Genomic DNA, 20,460 nt, shown 5'->3' with positions numbered 1-20,460 from the left:
CTTTGAAGGTGAGCTGGAGTTGGTTGAGACACATTTTTGTTGGTTTGGTTGGGACATTCTTTGATGCGTTGGAGTTGTATTTGTGTGTGCTTAAGTTTGAGTAGGTTTGCTTCTCATCGGCTGTGGTGGGAGCTTGCCTGAACCCTATGCCTTAAAAAAAAAATTTACGATATGCAATTTGCTTGCTCTAAAAAAACAAGTCCTGATTTTTTTTGCCTTCGCCTCATCTCTGCCATCAGATCTGGATTGAACGGCAGATGTGGTGGGCTAAAGTTCTGCAGCGTGTATGGACGGCAGAGGGCGACTCTGCAGAGTCACCAGATCTGCGACGAAATCCCTCTCCGTCTGAAAATCCCCAAAAATATGGACGGCGACGGACGGGCTCCGGCGGCGGCCGCGGCCGCATCGGCGGCGTCGGTCCTCGGCGACGACGACCTCCTCCGCGAGATCCTCATCCGCCTCGGCTTCCCCAACTTCCTCGTCTGCGCCGCCCTCGTCTCCAAGGGGTGGCTCCACCACGCCTCCGACCCGGCCTTCCTCCGCCGCTTCCGCGAGCGCAACCCGCCCCGCGTCCTCGGCGTCTGCGCCGGCTACTCGGTGAGACCGTTCAAGTTCGTGCCTCTCCCGCAGCCCCCGGAGCTCGCCGCCCTCTCGCGCCGCGCGGCCTCCTCCTGCGCCCACGCCTTCGCCCGCGGAGGCCAGCGCATCGAGCACTGCCGGAACGGCCGCCTCATCGTCGAGTCCCTCCGCAAGGGAACATTCAAGCACTCCGTCCTCGCGCCGCTGCTCTCCGGGGAGCCCGAAGCGGCCCTCCCACCGATCCCGCCGACCCGCCGTCACCCGCAGGAGCCCACCCAGGGGGCATTCACTCAGATTTTCCTGCCCGAGGATGGGGGGCGCGACGGCATCACCTTGGTGAATCTGTGGAAGGTCCAGCGAGAAGTCCGTGCGGAGGTGTACGTGCTGGGATCCGGCGGATGGGGCGTCCCTACCACCGCCATGACAGAGATAGAGCTCCAGTATGCTGCAACCTTCTTTGCAAAAATGCTACCACCCGTCCATGGCAAGGTCTTCGTGGTGACCGGCTTTGGGTACACCCTGGGTCTAGATTTGGCCACGGCAACGTTCGTGATCCTACAGCTACCAGCTGGAGTGCGGTACAATTACATGCTCTCATCCGCGGAGGGTTCCGGGATCTATCTTGTCACTGCGGACCGGTTTCAGCTCAGCGTGTGGCTTCATCGGATGACAGGTGACAACCATGGTGCAGGCGGTTGGCTCTTGGTGGACACGTTTTCTGTTCTCGAAGCATGCGCACGTCTTGCGGGTGACAGTTGGGTGCCTTGTGAATATCTTAATGTTGCTGCCGTCGGAGACAATGCTGACTTTGTGTTCTTGGATCATCCATCAAGCGGTGTTATCTTTTATGTTCAACCCAGTAGCAGGGTGGTTAAGATGGTGTATCAGAGGATGGCAGATGAACATGAGTGTACAAGTGTGGCTGTACGCATCTCTCCTGTTATGACGATCTGGCCGCCTATATTCCCAGCACTGAACATAGGACATGATCAAGAGGTATGATCCCCATGTGTTTGATATCTTTAATATCGTCACTGAGTATGACCTCTGTAATATAGGAAGGTATGCACTTTCAGTTATTTCTCTTCCTATAAGACTAGATGTTGCAGTCATGTATGTTGGATATTAAGAACCTCTTTTCATTTAAATAAAAAACCCTGAAGTTTGCAGAAGTGTATTGCAAGATATCCTAAGAACTTTGGTGTGTAAACCTCTTCTCATTTCAATAAAAAACACTGAGGATATAGATATTGCAAGATATTGAGCTTAGCAATTCAAATGTGTAAACTTTGGTGTGCTGCAGTCATGTAAATTAGATCTTAAGACCCTTTGTTCATTTCACTATACAAATTGAAGGTACACAACCTGTACCCCTTTCATTTTCCATGTATGAAGAAACTATAGATCTTGTAAGTACTAATCCCTCCGTTCCAAAATAGATGACCCAACTTTGTACTAACTTTGTACAAAGTTGAGTCATCTATTTTGGAACGGAGGGAGTACTTTCCATACCTATATCCTCAATAACAATGTTCTCCTACTCAAGTGGTTTTTTTGTTGTTGCTTTTTTAAGCCTGTCAGACAGTTAAGCAAAAAACTGTATATCCCTGCTGTAAATATTACTCGCATACCTTATATCCTTCTGATTTAAGATAATTGAAGTGAGACAGATGCAAATAAACAACTAAGATTTGTGACTGTTTTCCAGAAAATGTCTTCAATTAGATTCTCTAATTTGTGATCAGGTCCCAGAGCTTGAAGCTGTAAATAATTATTCAAAATACAGATATGAATATGACAAGTCTTAGTAGCCTACTCCTGAAATTAGATGGAAGAACAAACTTAGGTAGTGGAAATTCCTACTGATTGGTAGATCTCCCTGCTGCGAACACCTGCAGAGCTTTGTATGGTTAAGCAGTAGATAACCCAAGAGCAGTCCAATTCCATAAAAGGGGGAACTCTTATACGTTGTTGGAATGTCTGATGTGTTTAGTAACATGTGGAAGATGTATTGGGAAGTTACATTTTCTTTGGCAGTGTGGTTAGTGATGTTTATAGCATTATAAGAAGTGGTCATGTATCTATGGTAGTGGCCATGGTCATGTATCTATGGGTAGTGCCCTTGTGCCCGACAGAGTTTTATAGCTCATCCACTGGCTTATCAGCATTTCACATGCGCTTTAAGCTCAGTTTTGGTATATTCAATATGTTCAGAAAATTCATCTCATCCCCTTCTGCATGCTTTTATAAGTGATAGTGCACCTGAATCCGTTCAAAATGTAGAGTCCAATTTTTTTTATAAGCTATCGAATTTTCATGATATATTAAGAAGTATATGCTCTACTGAAGTGCCCAATTGATGGTGTCTCATCCGGTCAGGTTAATGAGGATGTTGAGCATATGTTTCTACATTTGGCAAGTTCAGTAGTTCAGTACATAAGATGGGAATGGTATTAGACGTTTAGAGTCATTGCAAAAATGATGTTATGCAGTTAAAGTCCTCCCTATTGGTACTTCAGATCATAAGGGTGATCGTAGCTGCTGCTACTTCCTTATGAGTTTTGCACTCCAGTTCTGTTACTTTCAACAACTGTTTTATTATGAACTAACTGAAAGCATGTATTCGTTTTATTCAGCTGGTAGCATACAACCTTGTCACTTCGCATACTAAAGCAACTAATGTGTGGCCGTTTTGTTCTTGGGTCTGAAGTTGCTGACCTTTGCTTCTTCGCGCAGGGGATTGTTAGGGCTGTCAGATCTCTCGACAGAAGATGACCCGAGTGTTCGAAGGCAGCTGACCAGGGCCATCGGGAGGCCCGAGGTGGTCCTGCAGCAGCTGATCCTGGCCTCCAACTCTATAAGGTGAGATCGAGCTGGAAGCAAAACTCGAGGACGCGGTTAGTAAGATCAAGAGGGATGTGCAGTGCCCGCCAGCGCCATGTATGCTATATGCTGTGCTCTTGTTCTTGGCCTTTGACTGATTTACCTTCACATGGACGGAGCTTTTTAGCTTGTACAACAACTAAAAATCTAGGTAAACTGATTAGTGTTGGACTGTTGGTCCAAGGATGAGACTTGTACTCTGTACTCATTTTTTCCCTGTACACAGAAATTTATAGTTGTATGTGAAATTCAGATTTGTGGAGTATGAATGGGTGTAAGAGGGCATGTTGTTGCTCTTTGATTTCACTCAAGATGTCAGACATTTTTGTACAAATCATTGGTTCACTGTCATTACGGTTGCCTCAAAAACCAGTGGCCCTTGCATGCTGCTGCCCGTGCCAAAAGAAGTGTTGCTTTTTTTATTTTAATTTTTTTCATATTTTAATTCATGAACATCTCTTGAAAATTGTGAACATTTCAAAAACTTCTGAACACTTTTAAAATCCTTGAATATTTTTTAAAATTCTTGAATATTTTTTAAATACATTAATGTTTTTAAAGTTTATAAATAATTTTAAAGTTTGTGAACTTTATTTCAGATTTGGTTTTCTGAAATCCATGTTTTTTAATTCTCAAATATTTTCTGAAAAATCATGTTTTTTCTAGTATGCAACATTTTAAAAATAAAAGTTTTTAAAAAATCCATGAACATCTTTTGATTTAATGAATTTTTTTAAAAAGGATTCCCAGCCTTTTTATAATATAGCAATGGAGCGATCGAAAAAATGCTAAGCGAGCAAGAGGTTTGTGGGCTGGCCCATGTGAACGTTATAACAACAATTCCATGGTTTTTCAGCGTGGAATAGTAGCCCCCAAGGGGCTCACACGCCGGGCCGATGACGAGGTCAAAATGTATAAGGATGGCACCACCACATGCCGAACAACTCGGCTATCATTTCAGAACAAATATCATCTTCAACAGCACCCCGGTACAACAAATGAAAAAAGAATAAACACCGCCATAACATAGTTAAAACCTAGTCAACGCAGATAAAATCAAAATGAAACAACTGACCGCAACAACTTGCACAAGAAAAAATAAATTAGTCCCACGTGTGAAGAACGGCGCGATGAAGTGTGCGTTAGCCCTTTTTTTTGTCATCAGTTGTGTATATAGTGTACGGGAAAACATCAGGTGATACCAATACTTAGATGTTCACATGATACCAATTTGGAAAAAAAATGTTTCAAAAAAATCCAAAAAAATCATGGATATTCACAACATATGTATATACAAACCCTCAAAACTTTAGATCCAAATTCGATGTACACATTGAGAAACAAAAAAGACAAATCTATTGTAAATAGTGTAGTCTTCACACTATTCATGTTTTTATTTTTATTGACGCTATTCATGCTGATTTTGTCTTTTTTCCTTCTCATTCTGCAATTTGAATTTGGATCTGAATTTTTTAGGGTTTATGGACACATGTTCTGTGAACATTCATGTATGTAGTGTAGGCAGCAGATAGCCTGATGGGCCGAACTTTGATGTAGCAGCCAGCCACTGCCTTCCGCACGTCTCCAGTGGCCGTGCTCAGTCTTCGAACCCAACCAGATCGGAGCCGCCGCCGCCGGCTTCTTCTCCAGCCGGCAGGGAAGTCCCTCAGTCGCGCCGCGGCGGAGTGTCCTGCCGGGCCTGGGACAGGTCTTTCTTGGCGCCGGGGACGGGAGAGGAGCAGCGCCGGCGACCGGAGTGTAGGAGGGAGCCGCGCAGAATCGGAAACGGGTCCTACATCCATTCTTCCCCGCGACGGCGACGCCGGAGAGCGGAGGCGGTGGCAGGCTCCGCTGACGAAGCTCCGGTAAGAGGGCTGGTGCACTACAGCTGAAATATCACTTGGCATGACTGAAAATTTAGGGAACTTCAAACTATTGTAGCACACCACAGCACAACAGAGCTTCAAACTATTTACTTGGATTCTGTATTGTAGCTCATTTGAGATTTCAATTTATCACTGCTATCATGAATAGGTTGCATATATAAGGCAGCTGTTTTCAACTTGTTTCGGACCCTGCTAGGATGGAGGTTGCATATACCCATTGTATCTCACTGCACCCTGCTTGTCTCAGCGTTATGCATGAGCATTTTTTTCATTGATTGGTCGCCGCTTGGTGCCCTATTAATTAACCTGTTCCTCCTATCCATTGTTTGATTAGGTTGATCGGTCTGAGGTGGGGGGCACAGCTAATCTTGCCGAAAAATTGGGGATTCAACTGAAGCCAATATGCCTCATGTTGAGGGTGCTTGTGCAATGCCCGCCGGTGATGGTGAGGTGGAGGCAGGGTTCGCCAAGCTGCAGGGTGAGGATTTCGAGTACTACATGCAGACCTACTCGATCATGCTGGGCCGCAACAGCAAGAAGTCGACTGTGGATGTCGATCTCTCCAGCCTTGGTGGGGGGATGAACATCTCGCGCCACCACGCGTGGATATTCTACGACTTCCAGCACTGCCGCTTCGCGCTCGAGGTCATCGGCAAGAACGGCTGCCTTGTTGAGGGTGTCCTGCATCTCCCTTGGAATCCTACTGTTAAGCTTGACTCGCAGGACCTCCTTCAGATTGGGGACAAGAAGTTTTACTTCCTCCTGCCCACGAGGTCTATCTTTGCCTCGCTTGCCGCTGCTCGACAAGCCCCTTTTATTCCGTCACATATCGCACTTCCATCGTATGTGCAGCCAGGGCACCCTCGTGTGTCCGATTTCCATGACCGCCTCCCTGAAGGTGATTATGGCCAGGATAGTGATGACTGATGACGTTGGGAATGGTGTCAGTGCAAGTGGAATGAAGGGCAAGCTGAAGAGAACCGAAAAGTCTCCCAGAGATTTGGACATCTATGGTGGGCACAGAATCAATGTTGAACCAATAGGAACAATCGGCGAAGGTGATACATAATCCTTGCTCTGCATTTTTACTGTGTATACTTTCCCTTCCTTGTCGTCTTGTTTCTCTTCTAAAAAATATGTAGAGCTGATGATGATTTTGGTTGTTCAGTCACTCAATCTGGCTGTACGCGTTATTTGCATGTTGCAACTGATGGCTACAAAGTAAGATGATGTTGATATTGCAACATTACATATTAGAGATAGATATGCACATTATAACACAGCTGTAATGTCGCGGAAATATCCCTTAAGCAACTCTCACCATATGTTTACTGCAAGTACACATACATTATTAGTTGCTATTGCAAGTGGTGTTATGTAAGAACATGATGCTTTATATCCGAATTGGCACATCATGATGTGTGAACATAACTGCATCTCTTATGTTTTTACCTTTTATAGGAGAAAAAGAGTAGCAGAGATGCAGTTATATTCGCACATCGAAAGATGCACACCAAGATGCTTCAATCTGAATGTCTTTCACATCTTCCAATCTTAGTTTCTAGGGAGAAATTAAGTACATTATCTATGATATTTCTATCACTGAAGCAGCCGACATTCTATGAAGAATTATGAATTAGGAAATGGTATGATGCAAGTTTTAGAAGCTGTTAGTGACCTTTGTTCTTGTTTCCAAACTTCCAGCTATGGACCTTTGGAGTTCTGTCCAGTGAAAGACCAAATTCATTATCTTTTACCATGTGCAGGGAAATATTTGTTTGATCTGACCTGAACTTGCTTCTTTTAGTGTGTGCAGACAATAGACCAGAAATAAGGTTGAGGGGTGACCGGGATGTGGACAACCAGCACATCCTTCAATTGGAAGAGAAGGAAGTCATGTCATCTGTTGCGATTGTGTTATCTGACATCTGTGGTCCTGGACAATATATGCCTACGAGAAAACTTCACACAGAGGTTTGTCATGGAAAAACACACGTATTTGCTACCCAACTTCTATCCTGAAGCTAAAGTACGCCTAACCTAATTAGTCTTGCTCTGGCTTGGAAAAGTTAAATATACTGAAAGTAGTTTACTGTGTTTATACATTGATTGATGGGATGGTCCATACAATTACAGTTTAACTTCTGATATAGAATATCATCAGAATTTATGACACTAAAAGAAGTCTTCCTGATTCAAAAGAATAATAATGCAAACTGCATACTGAGAATATCATCTGCGGATGGAGGTCAGGTGCTAGCATCCCTGCCTGTCTAATATAGCTTAGTTGTAGCCTGTAGGTGTATGTACCATGATGTGGAAGGTTTCAGTGGAGGATGAAAAAATGCGACCTCCTCTTGCTCGTCCGTGCCACCACCACGCGGTGGCTGGGCGGGCAGCCCTCTCCACCCCCCACCCTCCTAAGTCACGCCGCCGGGCGAAGCCTGGTTGCAATGGGCTGCGGCAGGGCTCTCCTTTCCCCTCATGCATGTAACGCCCTGAGATTGATGTGCCAGGTGTTCTCCAATTATTCGCTGTTGTTACCATGTCATTACTTGCGTGTCATGCATCTCATACCATGTCATCATGTGCATTTCTTTTGCATTCATGTTCGTCTCATGCATCCGAGCATTTTCCCCGTTGTCCGTTTTGCAATCCGGCGCTCCTATGTCACCCGATGTCCCTTTCTACCTCTTTTCGTGTGCGGGTGTTAAACGTTTTCGGATTGGACCGAGACTTGTCATGCGACCTTGGTTTACTACTGGTAGACCGCCTGTCAAGTTTCGTGCCATTTGAACTTCGTTTGATACTCCAACGGTTAACCGAGGGACCGAAAAGGCCTCGTGTGTGTTGCAGCCCAACACCCCTCCAAAGTGGCCAAAAACCCACTTAAACCTCCTCCATCCTCTCGGTCGTTCGATCACGATTGCGTGGCCGCAAACCGCACCTCATTTGGACTCTCCTAGCTCCCTCTACATATATATATATATATATGTGATCCCCTCCCGAAATTCGCGGTACAAACCCTAACAAACTCCTCCCCGCGCCGCCGGACAATTCTTTCCGCCGCGCCGGACATGTCCGTGCGCACCGGCCACCTCACCTCCACCAATCCTGTGGCGACACGTCACCGCCTCCGTCGCCTCAGCCAACGAGAGGTCGCCACCTCAGCTCCCTCCGCCGCCGCGGCCCGCGGGACCCAGATCGGGCCCGCGCGAGCCCGCAACCACCGCCGCCTGGCACCATGCCCACGCCGCCTTCCGCTCCCTGCCGCGCCGCCCCGCGCCGGCGAGCACCGCCCGAGCCACCCCGGCTCCGCCACCGCGCCGACGCCGTCTCGCCTCGCACCTCCGCGCCGGCGACCGCCGTCCTCCGCGCCGGCGACCGCGCCGCTCCGCCCTCGTTGCCGTCCGGCCTCGCTACCTCCACCGGAGCTCCCTTCCCCAGCGAGCTCTCCCTCCTACTCCGGCCATCTCCATCCTCCGGCGATGCTCCGGTCAACCTCGGTTCGCGCGCGCCGCTTGCTACAGTGTCGGATCCCGATCTGGATCTGGAACCTCCTCGGTTGACTTTTCCCCTCGAACCCTAATATTTTATCCTCTTTTTAACGCATTATAACTTCATCATCGTAGCTCCGATTCGTGCGTGTAGCATATCAAAATGTTCGTCTCGACGAGTACATCATTTAATCTCATTGCATCATTTTCATTTGAGCTCATCTTGATGCCCGAAATGCTGTTGGAAGAGGGCTATGTGATGATTATGTCAGATCTGTTTCAGCAAATGGCCTTTTGTCATTTTTGCCATGATTAATGTGTGCATGCTATGATCCTGAGCTCTACATTGTTTTATTATATGCCATGCCATCTTTACAGGGGTGTCTGCCATGTATTTTTGTGATATTTGTGGTGACTAGCACAAGCATGCAAAGTAGCGTAATCGCTAATGCTGATTTTAGGGACTTACAATTTCACTAAGTCTTTGTCCTGATTTTTGTTGTTATGCCATATGTTCATGTTGTTTCCTAGTGATCCGTGTCTCTTTTGAGGATGATCAGTAAGGATGTTTTGTTAATATTGTGGTTCTCTATCCATCCGTATCTTTGTTTGCATTTATGGAGCACCCTAACTTGAGTCAACCGAGCTCTACTTTTGCTATAAAATGATCCTGGCAGATTGTTGACATGTTTAGCAATTTTGCCGAGGTTGTTGCTATTGATCCGTGCATGCTATGTTGTTGTTCTTGCCATGTCTAGCTCCTATGCTATGTCTTCTTGATGGGTGTATGCTTAGTTTGTCATGCCATGCTCTGTAGTGAGTGCATCGAGCTCGTAAACATGCCTACTCGTTAACTGTTTTGCATGCTCTAGTTTTTCACTAAGTCTGAATCTGTTTATGTTTTTGCCATGTTCACATGCTTGCAAATATATTTTCTAATCCCTTTTGGCTCAAGGTCACTAAGGGACTTTTGTTAAGTGCTTTGAGTAGCCTCATGCCATGCCTCGCCTTGCCATGTTAAGTTCCTGTAACTTGTAGTTTTCATGCTCTAAAGTGTGCTTCCTGATGATAAATTTCAGACTTGTGTTAATTTCACCAAGTCTGAAACCTGTTATCATTTGCACTTTTGCCATGCTTGTTTGAACCTGTTATTGAGTGAATTAGCCGTAGCTCAGTGTTCATCTTTTGTCAAGCTTCATGAGTGGATCTCTTCCATGTATTTTGTTGTCATGTTTGAGTGCTGTAGCATATTTATCTTGATGCATTTAGATGGCTACTTGCTGTTTATCGCAGACCGGTGCCATATTTATTTTGCTTGCCATTTCCAAACCGTGCATCCGATTCCGGTGATCTTTATATCAATTTCAACCGAAATCACCTCACCTCTCCAGTGGCACTCTTGGATTTCCAAGTTGAGGCCAGGTTCAATCATTCCTTTCCAAATCATGCATATGCACCGCATACCGCATCCCGCATATCATACCATGTTCATGTGTTGGTTGTTTACTATGTTGTGTGCTTTCTTTCCGGTGTTGCTTCTTCGGGTTGGTTCCGGTAACTTCGCGTTTGTGAGGATCCGTTCGGCTCCGTTCATTTGTCTTCTTCATGGACTCGCTCTTCTTTCTTGCGGGATTTCAGGCAAGATGACCATACCCTTGAAATCACTTCTATCTTTGCTTGCTAGTTGCTTGCTTTTTTGCTATGCCTATGCGGCGATACCTACCACTTGCTTATCATGCCTCCCATATTGTTAAGCCAAGCATCTAACCCACCTTGTCCTAGCAAACCGTTGTTTGGCTATGTCACCGCTTTGCTCAGCCCCTCTTATAGTGTTGTTAGTTGCAGGTGAAGATGAAGTTTGTTCCTTGTTGGAACATGGATATTTTGTTGGGATATCACAATATCTCTTATTTAATTAATGCATCTATATACTTGGTAAAGGGTGGAAGGCTCGGCCTTATGCCTGGTGTTTTGTTCCACTCTTGCCGCCCTAGTTTCCGTCATATCGGTGTTATGTTCCCGGATTTTGCATCCCTTATGCGGTTGGGTTATAATGGGAACCCCTTGACAGTTCGCTTTGAATAAAACTCCTCCAGCAAGGCCCAACATTGGTTTTACCATTCACCACCTAGCCTCTTTTCCCCTTGGGTTAGGCCAGCCCAAGGGTCATCTTTATTTTAACCCCCCCGGGCCAGTGCTTCTATAAGTGTTGGTCCAACCCAGAGCACCGTGCGGGGCCGTCCCTTGGCAACTTGGGTTACGTTGGCTCCCGTACGCTTAGCTTATCCGGTGTGCCCTGAGAACGAGATATGTGGAGCTCCTATCGGGATTTGTCGGCACAGCGGGTGGTCTTGCTGGACTTGTTTTACCATTATCGAGGATGTCTTGTAACCGGTATTCCGAGTCTGATCGGGTCTTCCCGCTAGAAGGAATATCCTTCGTTGACCGTGAGAGCTTGTGATGGGCTAAGTTGGGACACCCCTGCAGGGATTTGAACTTTCGAAAGCCATGCCCGCGGTTATGGGCAGATGGGAATTTATTAATGTCCGGTTGTAGAAAACCTGAAGTTGATCTTAATTAAAATACATCAACCGCGTGTGTAACCGTGATGGTCTCTTCTCGGCGGAGTCCGGGAAGTGAACACGGTGTTGGAGTAATGCTTGACGTAGGTTGTTCTAGGATCACTTCTTGATCATAGTTGTTCGACCGTGATTTTGCCTTCTCTTCTCGCTCTCTTTTGCGTATGTTAGCCACCATATATGCTAGTCACTTGCTGCAGCTCCACCTCACACCTTTTACCTTACCCATAAGCGTAAATAGTCTTGATCGCGAGGGTGTGAGATTGCTGAGTCCCCGTGACTCACAGATACTTCCAAAACCAGTTTGCAGGTGCCGATGTTATCGAGCAGGTGACGCAACCAAGCTTAAGGAGGAGCTCGATGAAGATCTTCCCCTTTGTGTTGTTTCGTCCTAGTTGATCAGTAGTGGAGCCCAGTTGGGGTCGATCGGGGATCTGTGTAGCATTTGGGGTGGTCTTCTTTTATTTTGGTTCCGTAGTCGGACCTTGATTGTATTTGGTTGATGTAATGCTTTATTCATGTAATTGTGTGAAGTGGCAATTGTAAGCCAACTATGTATCTCTTTCCCTTGTGTATTACATGGGTTGTGTGAAGATTACCTCACTTGCGACATTGCTTTCAATGCGGTTATGCCTCTAAGTCGTGCTTCGACACGTGGGAGATATAGCCGCATCGAGGGCGTTACAATGCAATCCCGACGGCGCAAGGTGCTATCGGCTGGCAGTGGCGTTGTGCTGTGCGGGCGCGCTTAGAGCCACGACGGCTACACGGTGGGTGGCCCATCCGTGGTGGCCAGAAATGGGGCCACACGGTCGTCTAGGGTGGCACGGGGCAACTCCCCCGATGGCCTGCGTAGCTTCGACGTCCAGTATCTTGCAGGATCTAGGGTTTCGTCAGTAGTAGGTGGCGTCTAGTATCTTGCACAATCTAGGGTTTCGCCGGTAGTGGGCCTCGCCATTGTTTCTTAGTCAGATCCAAACGGCTGGATCTGGCCCGTGGAGGCCAGCTACTCAGGCGGTCCGCTTCGGTTGGGTGCCACCCCGACATTGCATGGTGGGCTGGCCTGCGAAGTGATGCTGGTTAGAGCCGATGATCCTCATTCCCGTCCATGGCGGGGCTGGATCCAGAGGGGATCTGGCACCCGTTGCCATTTTTCCTCTGCTCGTGGGTCAGCATCTGTGTTGGCTGGCCCTGATCGTGGTGGAGCTATGACACGACGGTTCCGCCCTTGCGTTGTCTGTCTGAAGGTGCTTGCTTTTCGGCGGCCTGGTGCCCTGACGGTGATGGTGTGTCTCTCCTGGATGCCAGGGCGATGACCTTGGATGTTGAGGCTACACAGTTGGCTCTGCAGCGAGTAGCGTTGCGGTAGTGGTGGCGTCTCCTTTTGGGCTATGAGGGTAGCAAGGGGAGGGGTAGCGGATGATCCTAGTGTCATTGTGGCTTTGGTGGTGGCGGCTCCCTGGTCTCGATCTCGAGGCCTTGCGCTAGTGGCAGTGGTCCCCTCCTCACAGATCGGGTCGCAACTTTGGCTCCGCAGGTGGCACTTGTGAGAGTCCTAGCAAAAGCTCCGCGCTCGGGCGCCGCCGATGGCAGCGCCTACGAGTTTCGCTTCCTTCTTGGATGCATTGTTGTGGGTCCCCTCTTGATGCAAGGGCTCCGGGTGAAAACCATAGTCCGTCCTTTTGGGCACGACGGTGTCACTTGGCATCATCACCATCTTGAGGGTGTCAGTGCGGAGCCCCGGTCCCTTTTGGTTGCAACCGGCCAGCGGCTTCGAGCATGCCTTGTCCTGGACTTGTAGCATCCTCGACTCTAGCGTGGGATGGTCTAGTGATCTCCTGTCATTTACAGTGTCTCCGTGGTATCTGTTCTCGGTCCTTGCTATATCCTAGCAGAAGCTGAGCTCCATGGCCCGGAACAAGGAGGCTATCTCAACGGTGAGTTGGCCCTTTCCATAAATGGCTCGGTGTGTTCGGTACTATGGTGTACGGTGGTTTCTCGAAGTGGTGAGGGTCCAGTCCTATTCAATAGTCTTGGTTGTCTCTTGTTAGGTGTTGCGTCTCCTGTTTTCACGCTCGAAGTGGGGTAAGGTGCACTTGTGCCCTTGCTCAGGTGGCATACTATTTTTCTTTTGACCTCCTTGTATGAGGGTTTCCTTACCACTTTGTATCGGTTTGGCTGTTTGGGTATATATATAAAGCTGGGCGAAAGCCTGTTTCGAAAGAGGTGTATGTACTATAACTTGTCAAAACTATCATATAAATCCAAAGGCAGTTAACTTTAGGCTCTTAGGCTTTAAGCCTGTTAATGCATGACTTTGCCTGCTAGCATCCTTCACTTGTCACTCCAAACATGTTTTGTGCTGAATCTTGTCGCTTCGTTTTTGTGGAGCCATGACTCGCCACGGACGATTTTCTACTGATATTTACATTTCTCTTCTACAATTAGTGGGAAAGACTTGCAAGTATATCCTGTGGTAGCTATCCTGGAAAACTTCATTTTTCATTAATTAATCATGTCACATTACTGGGATATCCCTCCTATTCTGTATCATGTCACAACACTATTATTATGATTATGATTATTATTATTGTTGTTGTTGTTGTTGTTGTTGTTGTTGTCTTGTTCTCCTTTTTATTGGCAATTTCCTTAGATTAGCAATGAAGCATGATCAGACTATTTTTACACGGTTCAATCATTGTACATGCAAAGTCTTATACTTGTTTGTCTACTCGCAGCTTGTGGACTGGTTTGGCAACGTCTAGCACCACACCAGGGTGCGGAAGTACCTGACCTGGGAGGAGTAGTCACCGATTATAGCCAAGGGGAGGCCATGGTTCGGGCTGCTGGAGCTGCTCAGGAAGCACCCGGAGCACTTCGTCATTAACACAAAATGGAAGGGCAGGGCGATCTCAGAGTTCGTCTCGCTGGTTTCCTTGCTATCCTAGATGGAACCAGACCAGCGAGGCTGTGTCTAAGCTTTTCTTGTGTTTCGTTTCGCACCTGTAGTGCAGTTTCCAGAAGGCCGGGTGGTGTCCTGATTTGTGTATGAGAGAGCAATCAGTTAGATGGAATTGCTGTGATGCATTGTATCCCGAGTTTCTCTGTCTTAGCTCTGTAGTGTTGAGAATGTTGTGTGGAAACTTTGACTTTTAAGTGGTATTCAGTTTGTATCTTTTCATATTTGAACTACAGAACTTAGCATGTCCTTATCGCCCGACATGGCAGCCTGTCGCAGTGAGGCGGTGGCGCACTGATGCTTGGACCATGGTGCAATGCCACGGTGGCTCCCAGCAGCAGCAGCCAGCATGGTGCACTGTATCCCGAGTAATCTTTTTTAGAGCAACGAGCTTATATTGTCAAGTCAACATGGTTACAGACTTACAGTCATGTTGGATGCAATCTTACATGAATAAAACAGAACCCAGAAAGGGCCTTAATAGTCTGGATCAGTTTGAATTTGTTAATATGAGCTGCTTTGTGGTAATATGAGCTGCCATATGGGCACCTCTTTTTTACTCCCTTCTAATTTGGAACGGAGGGAGTAGAAGAAAAGAATATAAAAGAGAACCAACAGATCATCCATTTGCTGGAGAATAGGCATCCATCCTTCAGACTCACTCACAACAAGGTCCAAGGATTCAGGGGTGAAAGCAACGAGGACCAGGAGGCTTCCAATGAGGAGCAGCAATGCGCGGCAAAATATTTTGTTTCGACTGTTTCAGAATACAATCTGAACAGAAAATGCAGAACATAACAGTGTAGGAAACCCTGAATTTGCGCGTCTTAAATCCTCCACTGCCTCTGGATGTAGTCTCCAAGAAATATAACAGCAACAGAAACTCCTCTCCGCAGCTAGCAAAATTATGTTCAGATGCAGCGTATGCAAAAAATGAAGAAAACAATCTGTTCTGCTGCCAGCACAATGCCATTCTGCTACCTCAACGCGGAATGCATCCGAGGGACATGTTTGCAAATAAATCAAAGATGTACAAATTCTGTTGGCGAAAAGAGCCCGCTGAACAGAATTTGGAGCAACCAGCACTAAGGCATTTTTCTACAAACTAGAAGGGAGGGAATTCGTAGAACTAAATGTACTCCCAGCCTGTACAAAATTAGGCTCTGAAATAGTTGAGGGGACCAAGAATAGTCTTTTCCCAAATAAACACGAGCAAGATCTAAATCAGTTAGCAACCATAAACATCGTATGGCTAAATGTCAATATGATATTTCTCCCAAATAAAAACCCTCCACATCAATTCAACGTTTAAACACAGATAAGTTGCGCTTCCTAGATATAAAGCATTGAATGATACAACAAGAACTGCAATGATTAGGCTACTTCCTGGCCATAGCCGACTTGACGACATTCAATATTCTGACATAATGGTGGAACAAAACAGATTGCTTGCCCTCCAAGCCATGACGGCTGGATCGGTTACACCCAGCAAGATTGTTACATGGGCTGCCCCCAATCACCAAGTCGAAGCCACCAAATGTAGTAACGTATGTTGCAACTTGATCATCAGTAAGAGATTTCACATCATCAATCTCAATCAGTGTGCCCGTTTGAGTCTGATTCCACCAATCCCTGAAAATCCTCTTACTAGCTTTGTCTATTTCAACAGAAACCACTGTCCTCATGTTCATTCCCAACCTGTGCAAAGCTACCTCTCCTCCTCCAATACCAGTGAATAAGGACAGCACATTAACACCATTGGGAAACATGCCTTTTAGCACTGACAAGTGGTAAGCAACAGTATCAACATGGAATGAGTTGCCTAGAGATTTGTATCTATTTGTGTCGCCGAGTCCCCTTGTGTGGTCCTTTGGAAAACCAAGTAGATATTCAATCTCTTGAGGCTCCAATCGAGCAACCTTATTTTTTCCGACCCAGACAAGATTGTACCTTTTGCACTGATCGATGACATACTTTTGAATACTTTGAGATGGTGGAGTGCCCGCACTTGCAAGAGCACGCCCAATCTTTCCAGTCAGCGTTGGACCTGCCACACCTGTTAGCAAGCAGTTGAACTGTGTTCTCTGATCCCAGGAAGGCCACCACTTCTTGTAACGGGGGAATGCCTCAAATATGGTCATTGGAGGAGAAGGAAGAAGAGGTGCTCTGTTCTCAATAGGCAAGTTATGTATGTAGCCTCTTTTACTTGCAGCTGCACACAAATGTTTGGAATCTACAAACTCAGGTTGAATGTCATACAGAGATCTTGAAATGGTCGCCCATACACCTGTGAGAGCTCTAGCCACATTTTCGTAGTAGAAATAAGGTGGTCCCATATCTTGTTCAAGAATCGTTCTAGTCACCCTAACTGATGATGGGCTATAATTGGGCAGGTTAAATCCAACCATTGGATTTGGAAGAAGCATCTGTTCATCATGGTTGCAATCCAAAGAGGGTTGATTGCTCTGTCCAGTACATCCACATCGCTTCCTTTTTTTCTTTCTCTCTTCCACCAACCTTTGCTTTCTTTCTCCCTCCAAAGAATCGAAGCATCTTCCCGTAACCTGCCACAAATGTACACGTATTGCAATGTTCTTTACATCAAACTGAGAGAACAAAAAGATTTTCTTATTCAAATGTACATTAAACCACAAAGTACCTGATGGTTAGATAAGTCCAAATTTCCTGCAACCCGTGATGCACTAATCGAATCAACTAATACAAAGAGATCACCATCCACACCTAGGAAAATTTAATCAGAAATAAATATCATAACGTGCCTTATCCATGGAAAAAATAAACATCAAGGCAATAGTTTAAAATAGAGCCACACCACATCTTATAATAGCCATATTAGCTTCATCTTCAGAAAATCTCATATCTACTAATGAGTTGATTTTCTCGTCCTTCTCAGACATTTCTTGTAAAAAATCCTGCACAAAAGTATAATGAAAACTAAGATTGGAAAACACTTAATACATATTACTGACTACTTAATGCCAACTAAGGAAATACAACTACATAGCGACACATATAAGGCTAGAGGAAAAAGGGGCCCCACAACTAATAAATGATCAAGAAACGAGTAGCACCTACTTCCCCAGAAACAAGAGAAAAAAATTGAACGAGAACTAAATCGATGAAATAATTTAGGAACTCAACTTGTTATTCTCCGGTGCTATTTGAGAGTGACATTAATACAAAGTTACTACATGCATGAACGGTGATGCTCATCATAGGTTTACGCTTGAAACTACTAGCTTTACCAGCAAGATAAAGTATTGGTTGTGCTGGACTGGAATAAACTGAAGGTACACATCTAGCTTTGTTACATGATGTATAATGGTGGTGAAACACAGTCATCTGGTCTCTTCATGACACTTTCATGATTTTTTTAAAACATATTGATGATAAGGCAAATGCATGTCTTCACAAGAACATGATGATATTCCCATCCACCTTATTTCAGGTTCATTGGTTGCTAGCAATCAAGACATATCTTTTTTTCTGAGAAGGTGTAATAGAGAACAAACACTCCATATGCTCTCCCTACTTGTTGTTTTCAGGCATTACATATTTCTAGCCATGAATAGGATTGAACCATAGAATATTCACTTCACAAATTTTATTTGCGTAACTAATATAAAATTCAGCTACAAGATCATATATATTACATTTCAAGATTTCTAAATAAGTGACTTCAGGTATTCAACTCTCGCTGAAAATTTATTTCTTGACCCCCTCAGTTTTCTCAGCTAATAGGTTTACACGTTGATCTTCTTGAAACATTTCTTGGGGTGAGTTTGATATTCTTTTCTAGTACTATGTTCATATTGTGTCACTGAGAGTAAAAAAAAAAAGAATCCTGAACTATGCCATTCAATTATTGAAGACCTTATTCTTCCTAACCTACATGCTATTCTTCCTAACCTACATGCTAGTTTCCAACCCTCCTTTGATTCTACAGTTAAGTGATGAGATAGGGTGCAGCACAAACTTTACTCTAGTCAAGGATATAATTATATATATCCACCTATATGCCTGCATCTTTCTTCAGTATTCACAATTATCAAGTTTCGCTTCTACTTCTTTCCGAACTCTTCTCAGATCACTCCGACTGTACACTATAGCTTGGACTACAAAATAAACCAAAGGGCATAATTGGTGCGCAAATTTTGAATTCTTAAAGTTAGAGCGCATGTGGCATGTGTATATGTTCTCTTGTTTACACCACATGTAGTATGATTTGCTCATAGCATCATAAATCCTCTGTTAGGCATAAACACAAGTTTGTGTCCAACTAGAATTACTAGTCCACCTAAGATTAGTTTTCCTAGCATCTCGTTCATGAGATAGCTAGACTAGCCTAGTATATATACATGTACCCAGCCCCTTGTAAACATCAACCCATGAAAAAGCAATACAAAGTATAGAACAGGCTCCACACGAGCCTGTGTGGCCATCAAATCCGTCGATCTGAGTTTTTTGTCGTCAAGTTAGGTAGGAGTTCCGGCGACAGCGCCGAAATGAATCGATCGATCCAATCTAGAGCTAGCTCCACGAAAAGCTTACGCACAGGAGGTTTTGGTGAGACAAACACGTATTCCTACTAGCTAGTCTTCATCAATCAAGCTACTAGCTTGTGTGCTTGTTTGAAGCTAGCTTTGCACGTACATGTTGCTCTTGGTGTGATTTGTTCAAGTGTTTCAAAACCAACATCCTCAAGTCACATGTCTTGTAGTAACTAACATTTAAATGCGTAAGAACTGAAGAAAAAACAGTGATGTCTAACAGAAATATATTTTCTAATTCGTCAAAATTACAAACAAGCAACACAACAATACACTCAGTTTCTACTCCTTCACAGCCTCTTTGAGTACTTTGAGGGAGGCATTGGTCTAATGGTAGTCAACCTCATATCCTATATTAACTCTTACATGATAAAACTTTAACATGATGAGAATGCTTTGTAAAAAAATCAGGTGTTCCAATTTCATTCCGCAAGTCTACACTCATGAAATGCTAGGATAAAAATAAACAAAGCTCAAACAATATGTAAAGGGGCGCGCAAGGTATGAATGGGAAATAATTCAAATATATCATCATACCTCATCACTATAATCACCAAAGTTGGGCTCTGTATCACCAGCATCATCATCACCATCCGAGCTCTCAAAATCAAGATCATCACCATCTTCAACTCTATGGAGGGTGCAGCCAGAAGTAGAGACGTTACCCAATGTATCTTCATCACCTATTGCCTACAGTTGACATCACCGATCCCAAGTCTTTTGAGAGACTTTCTCTTGTGCATGATACATATGATCCTTGCCATCACATAGCAAGAGCTCCATTGGATAAATTTAGTAATAACACCCATCGACACATACCTTATAGGTCAACAGTAACTCAAGCAATGCATTTTCGTCACTATGCCCTGAAAGGAAAACCAAAAGCCTTGATTAGATGGACGGTGCAAACACAAATAAGACAAATTAAATGAAATTTGTTACTTCTATTACCAATCTCCTTGATGCTTGTCACGACCATTTCTTTTGGGAAACCCATTGCCACATATCTCTTGACTAAAGAAGGAGATGACCCTTCCCCATTGGCCCACCCATTAGAACTCTTTTGATAGTTGCACAAACCAATATCACATTATGATCTTAATAAAAACAAGGTATGGCTAGCTATTGTACTTAAATACACAATCAATTACTACATGACGTACCAACGAGGACGGGCTAGGAGCATCGAAGTTCCACAAGTCCAGAGCCCATGAGGGTTCAACATCATCATCAACACTAATCATACACGCAAACGTGTACGATCAAGATCAGGGACTCATGGGAAGATATCACAACACAAATCTACAAATAAAATAAGTCATACAAGCATCATATTACAAGCCAGGGGCCTCGAGGGCTCGAATACAAGAGCTCGATCATAGACGAGTCAGCGGAAGCAACAATATCTGAGTACAGACATAAGTTAAACAAGTTTGCCTTAAGAAGGCTAGCACAAACTGGGATACAGATCGAAAGAGGCGCAGGCCTCCTGCCTGGGATCCTCCT

At 45.0% G+C, this 20,460-nt stretch overlaps 2 protein-coding genes and 1 pseudogene across 2 annotated transcripts; 2 read left to right on the top strand and 1 right to left on the bottom strand.

Annotated features, from left to right (window-relative positions):
- The first annotated feature begins 294 nt into the window (after positions 1–294).
- On the top strand, positions 295–3,768 carry LOC125545916 (uncharacterized). Its single transcript, XM_048709972.2, has 2 exons — positions 295–1,575; positions 3,316–3,768. The coding sequence occupies exons 1-2, from the start codon at positions 364–366 to the stop codon at positions 3,352–3,354; spliced, it is 1,251 nt and encodes a 416-aa protein (XP_048565929.1). The 5' UTR covers positions 295–363; the 3' UTR covers positions 3,355–3,768.
- Positions 3,769–5,692: 1,924 nt separating this feature from the next.
- LOC125549138 (FHA domain-containing protein FHA2-like) lies at positions 5,693–14,372 on the top strand (annotated as a pseudogene).
- Positions 14,373–15,762: 1,390 nt separating this feature from the next.
- LOC125547169 (DNA (cytosine-5)-methyltransferase DRM2-like) lies at positions 15,763–20,198 on the bottom strand. The gene is made up of 7 exons (XM_087515972.1): positions 20,118–20,198; positions 19,906–20,014; positions 19,774–19,820; positions 19,492–19,644; positions 17,217–17,316; positions 17,043–17,125; positions 15,763–16,947 (listed from the first exon to the last, which is right to left on the bottom strand). The coding sequence occupies exons 1-7, from the start codon at positions 20,196–20,198 to the stop codon at positions 15,763–15,765; spliced, it is 1,758 nt and encodes a 585-aa protein (XP_087372098.1).
- Between the last annotated feature and the right edge of the window lie 262 nt (positions 20,199–20,460).

Source organism: Triticum urartu, chromosome 3A (assembly GCF_056163025.1).
Source record: "Triticum urartu cultivar PI428250 chromosome 3A, HENAU_Tu73, whole genome shotgun sequence".
Classification (NCBI taxonomy): Eukaryota; Viridiplantae; Streptophyta; class Magnoliopsida; order Poales; family Poaceae; genus Triticum; species Triticum urartu.
The sequence above is the reverse complement of the archived record's forward strand: the minus strand, read 5'-3'. Positions and strand labels throughout refer to the sequence as shown.

Excerpts from the sequence above, each read along its gene's own strand:
- LOC125547169 (XM_087515972.1), bottom strand. The coding sequence starts at position 20,198 with ATGATTAGTGTTGATGATGATGTTGAACCCTCATGGGCTCTGGACTTG. Across the intron at positions 17,317-19,491 it reads TTGGTGATTATAGTGATGAG|GATTTTTTACAAGAAATGTC; the intron begins GTATGATGATAT and ends ACTTTTGTGCAG. Across the intron at positions 16,948-17,042 it reads TGGACTTATCTAACCATCAG|GTTACGGGAAGATGCTTCGA; the intron begins GTACTTTGTGGT and ends CATTTGTGGCAG.
- LOC125545916 (XM_048709972.2), top strand. The coding sequence starts at position 364 with ATGGACGGCGACGGACGGGCTCCGGCGGCGGCCGCGGCCGCATCGGCG. Across the intron at positions 1,576-3,315 it reads ACATAGGACATGATCAAGAG|GGGATTGTTAGGGCTGTCAG; the intron begins GTATGATCCCCA and ends TTCTTCGCGCAG.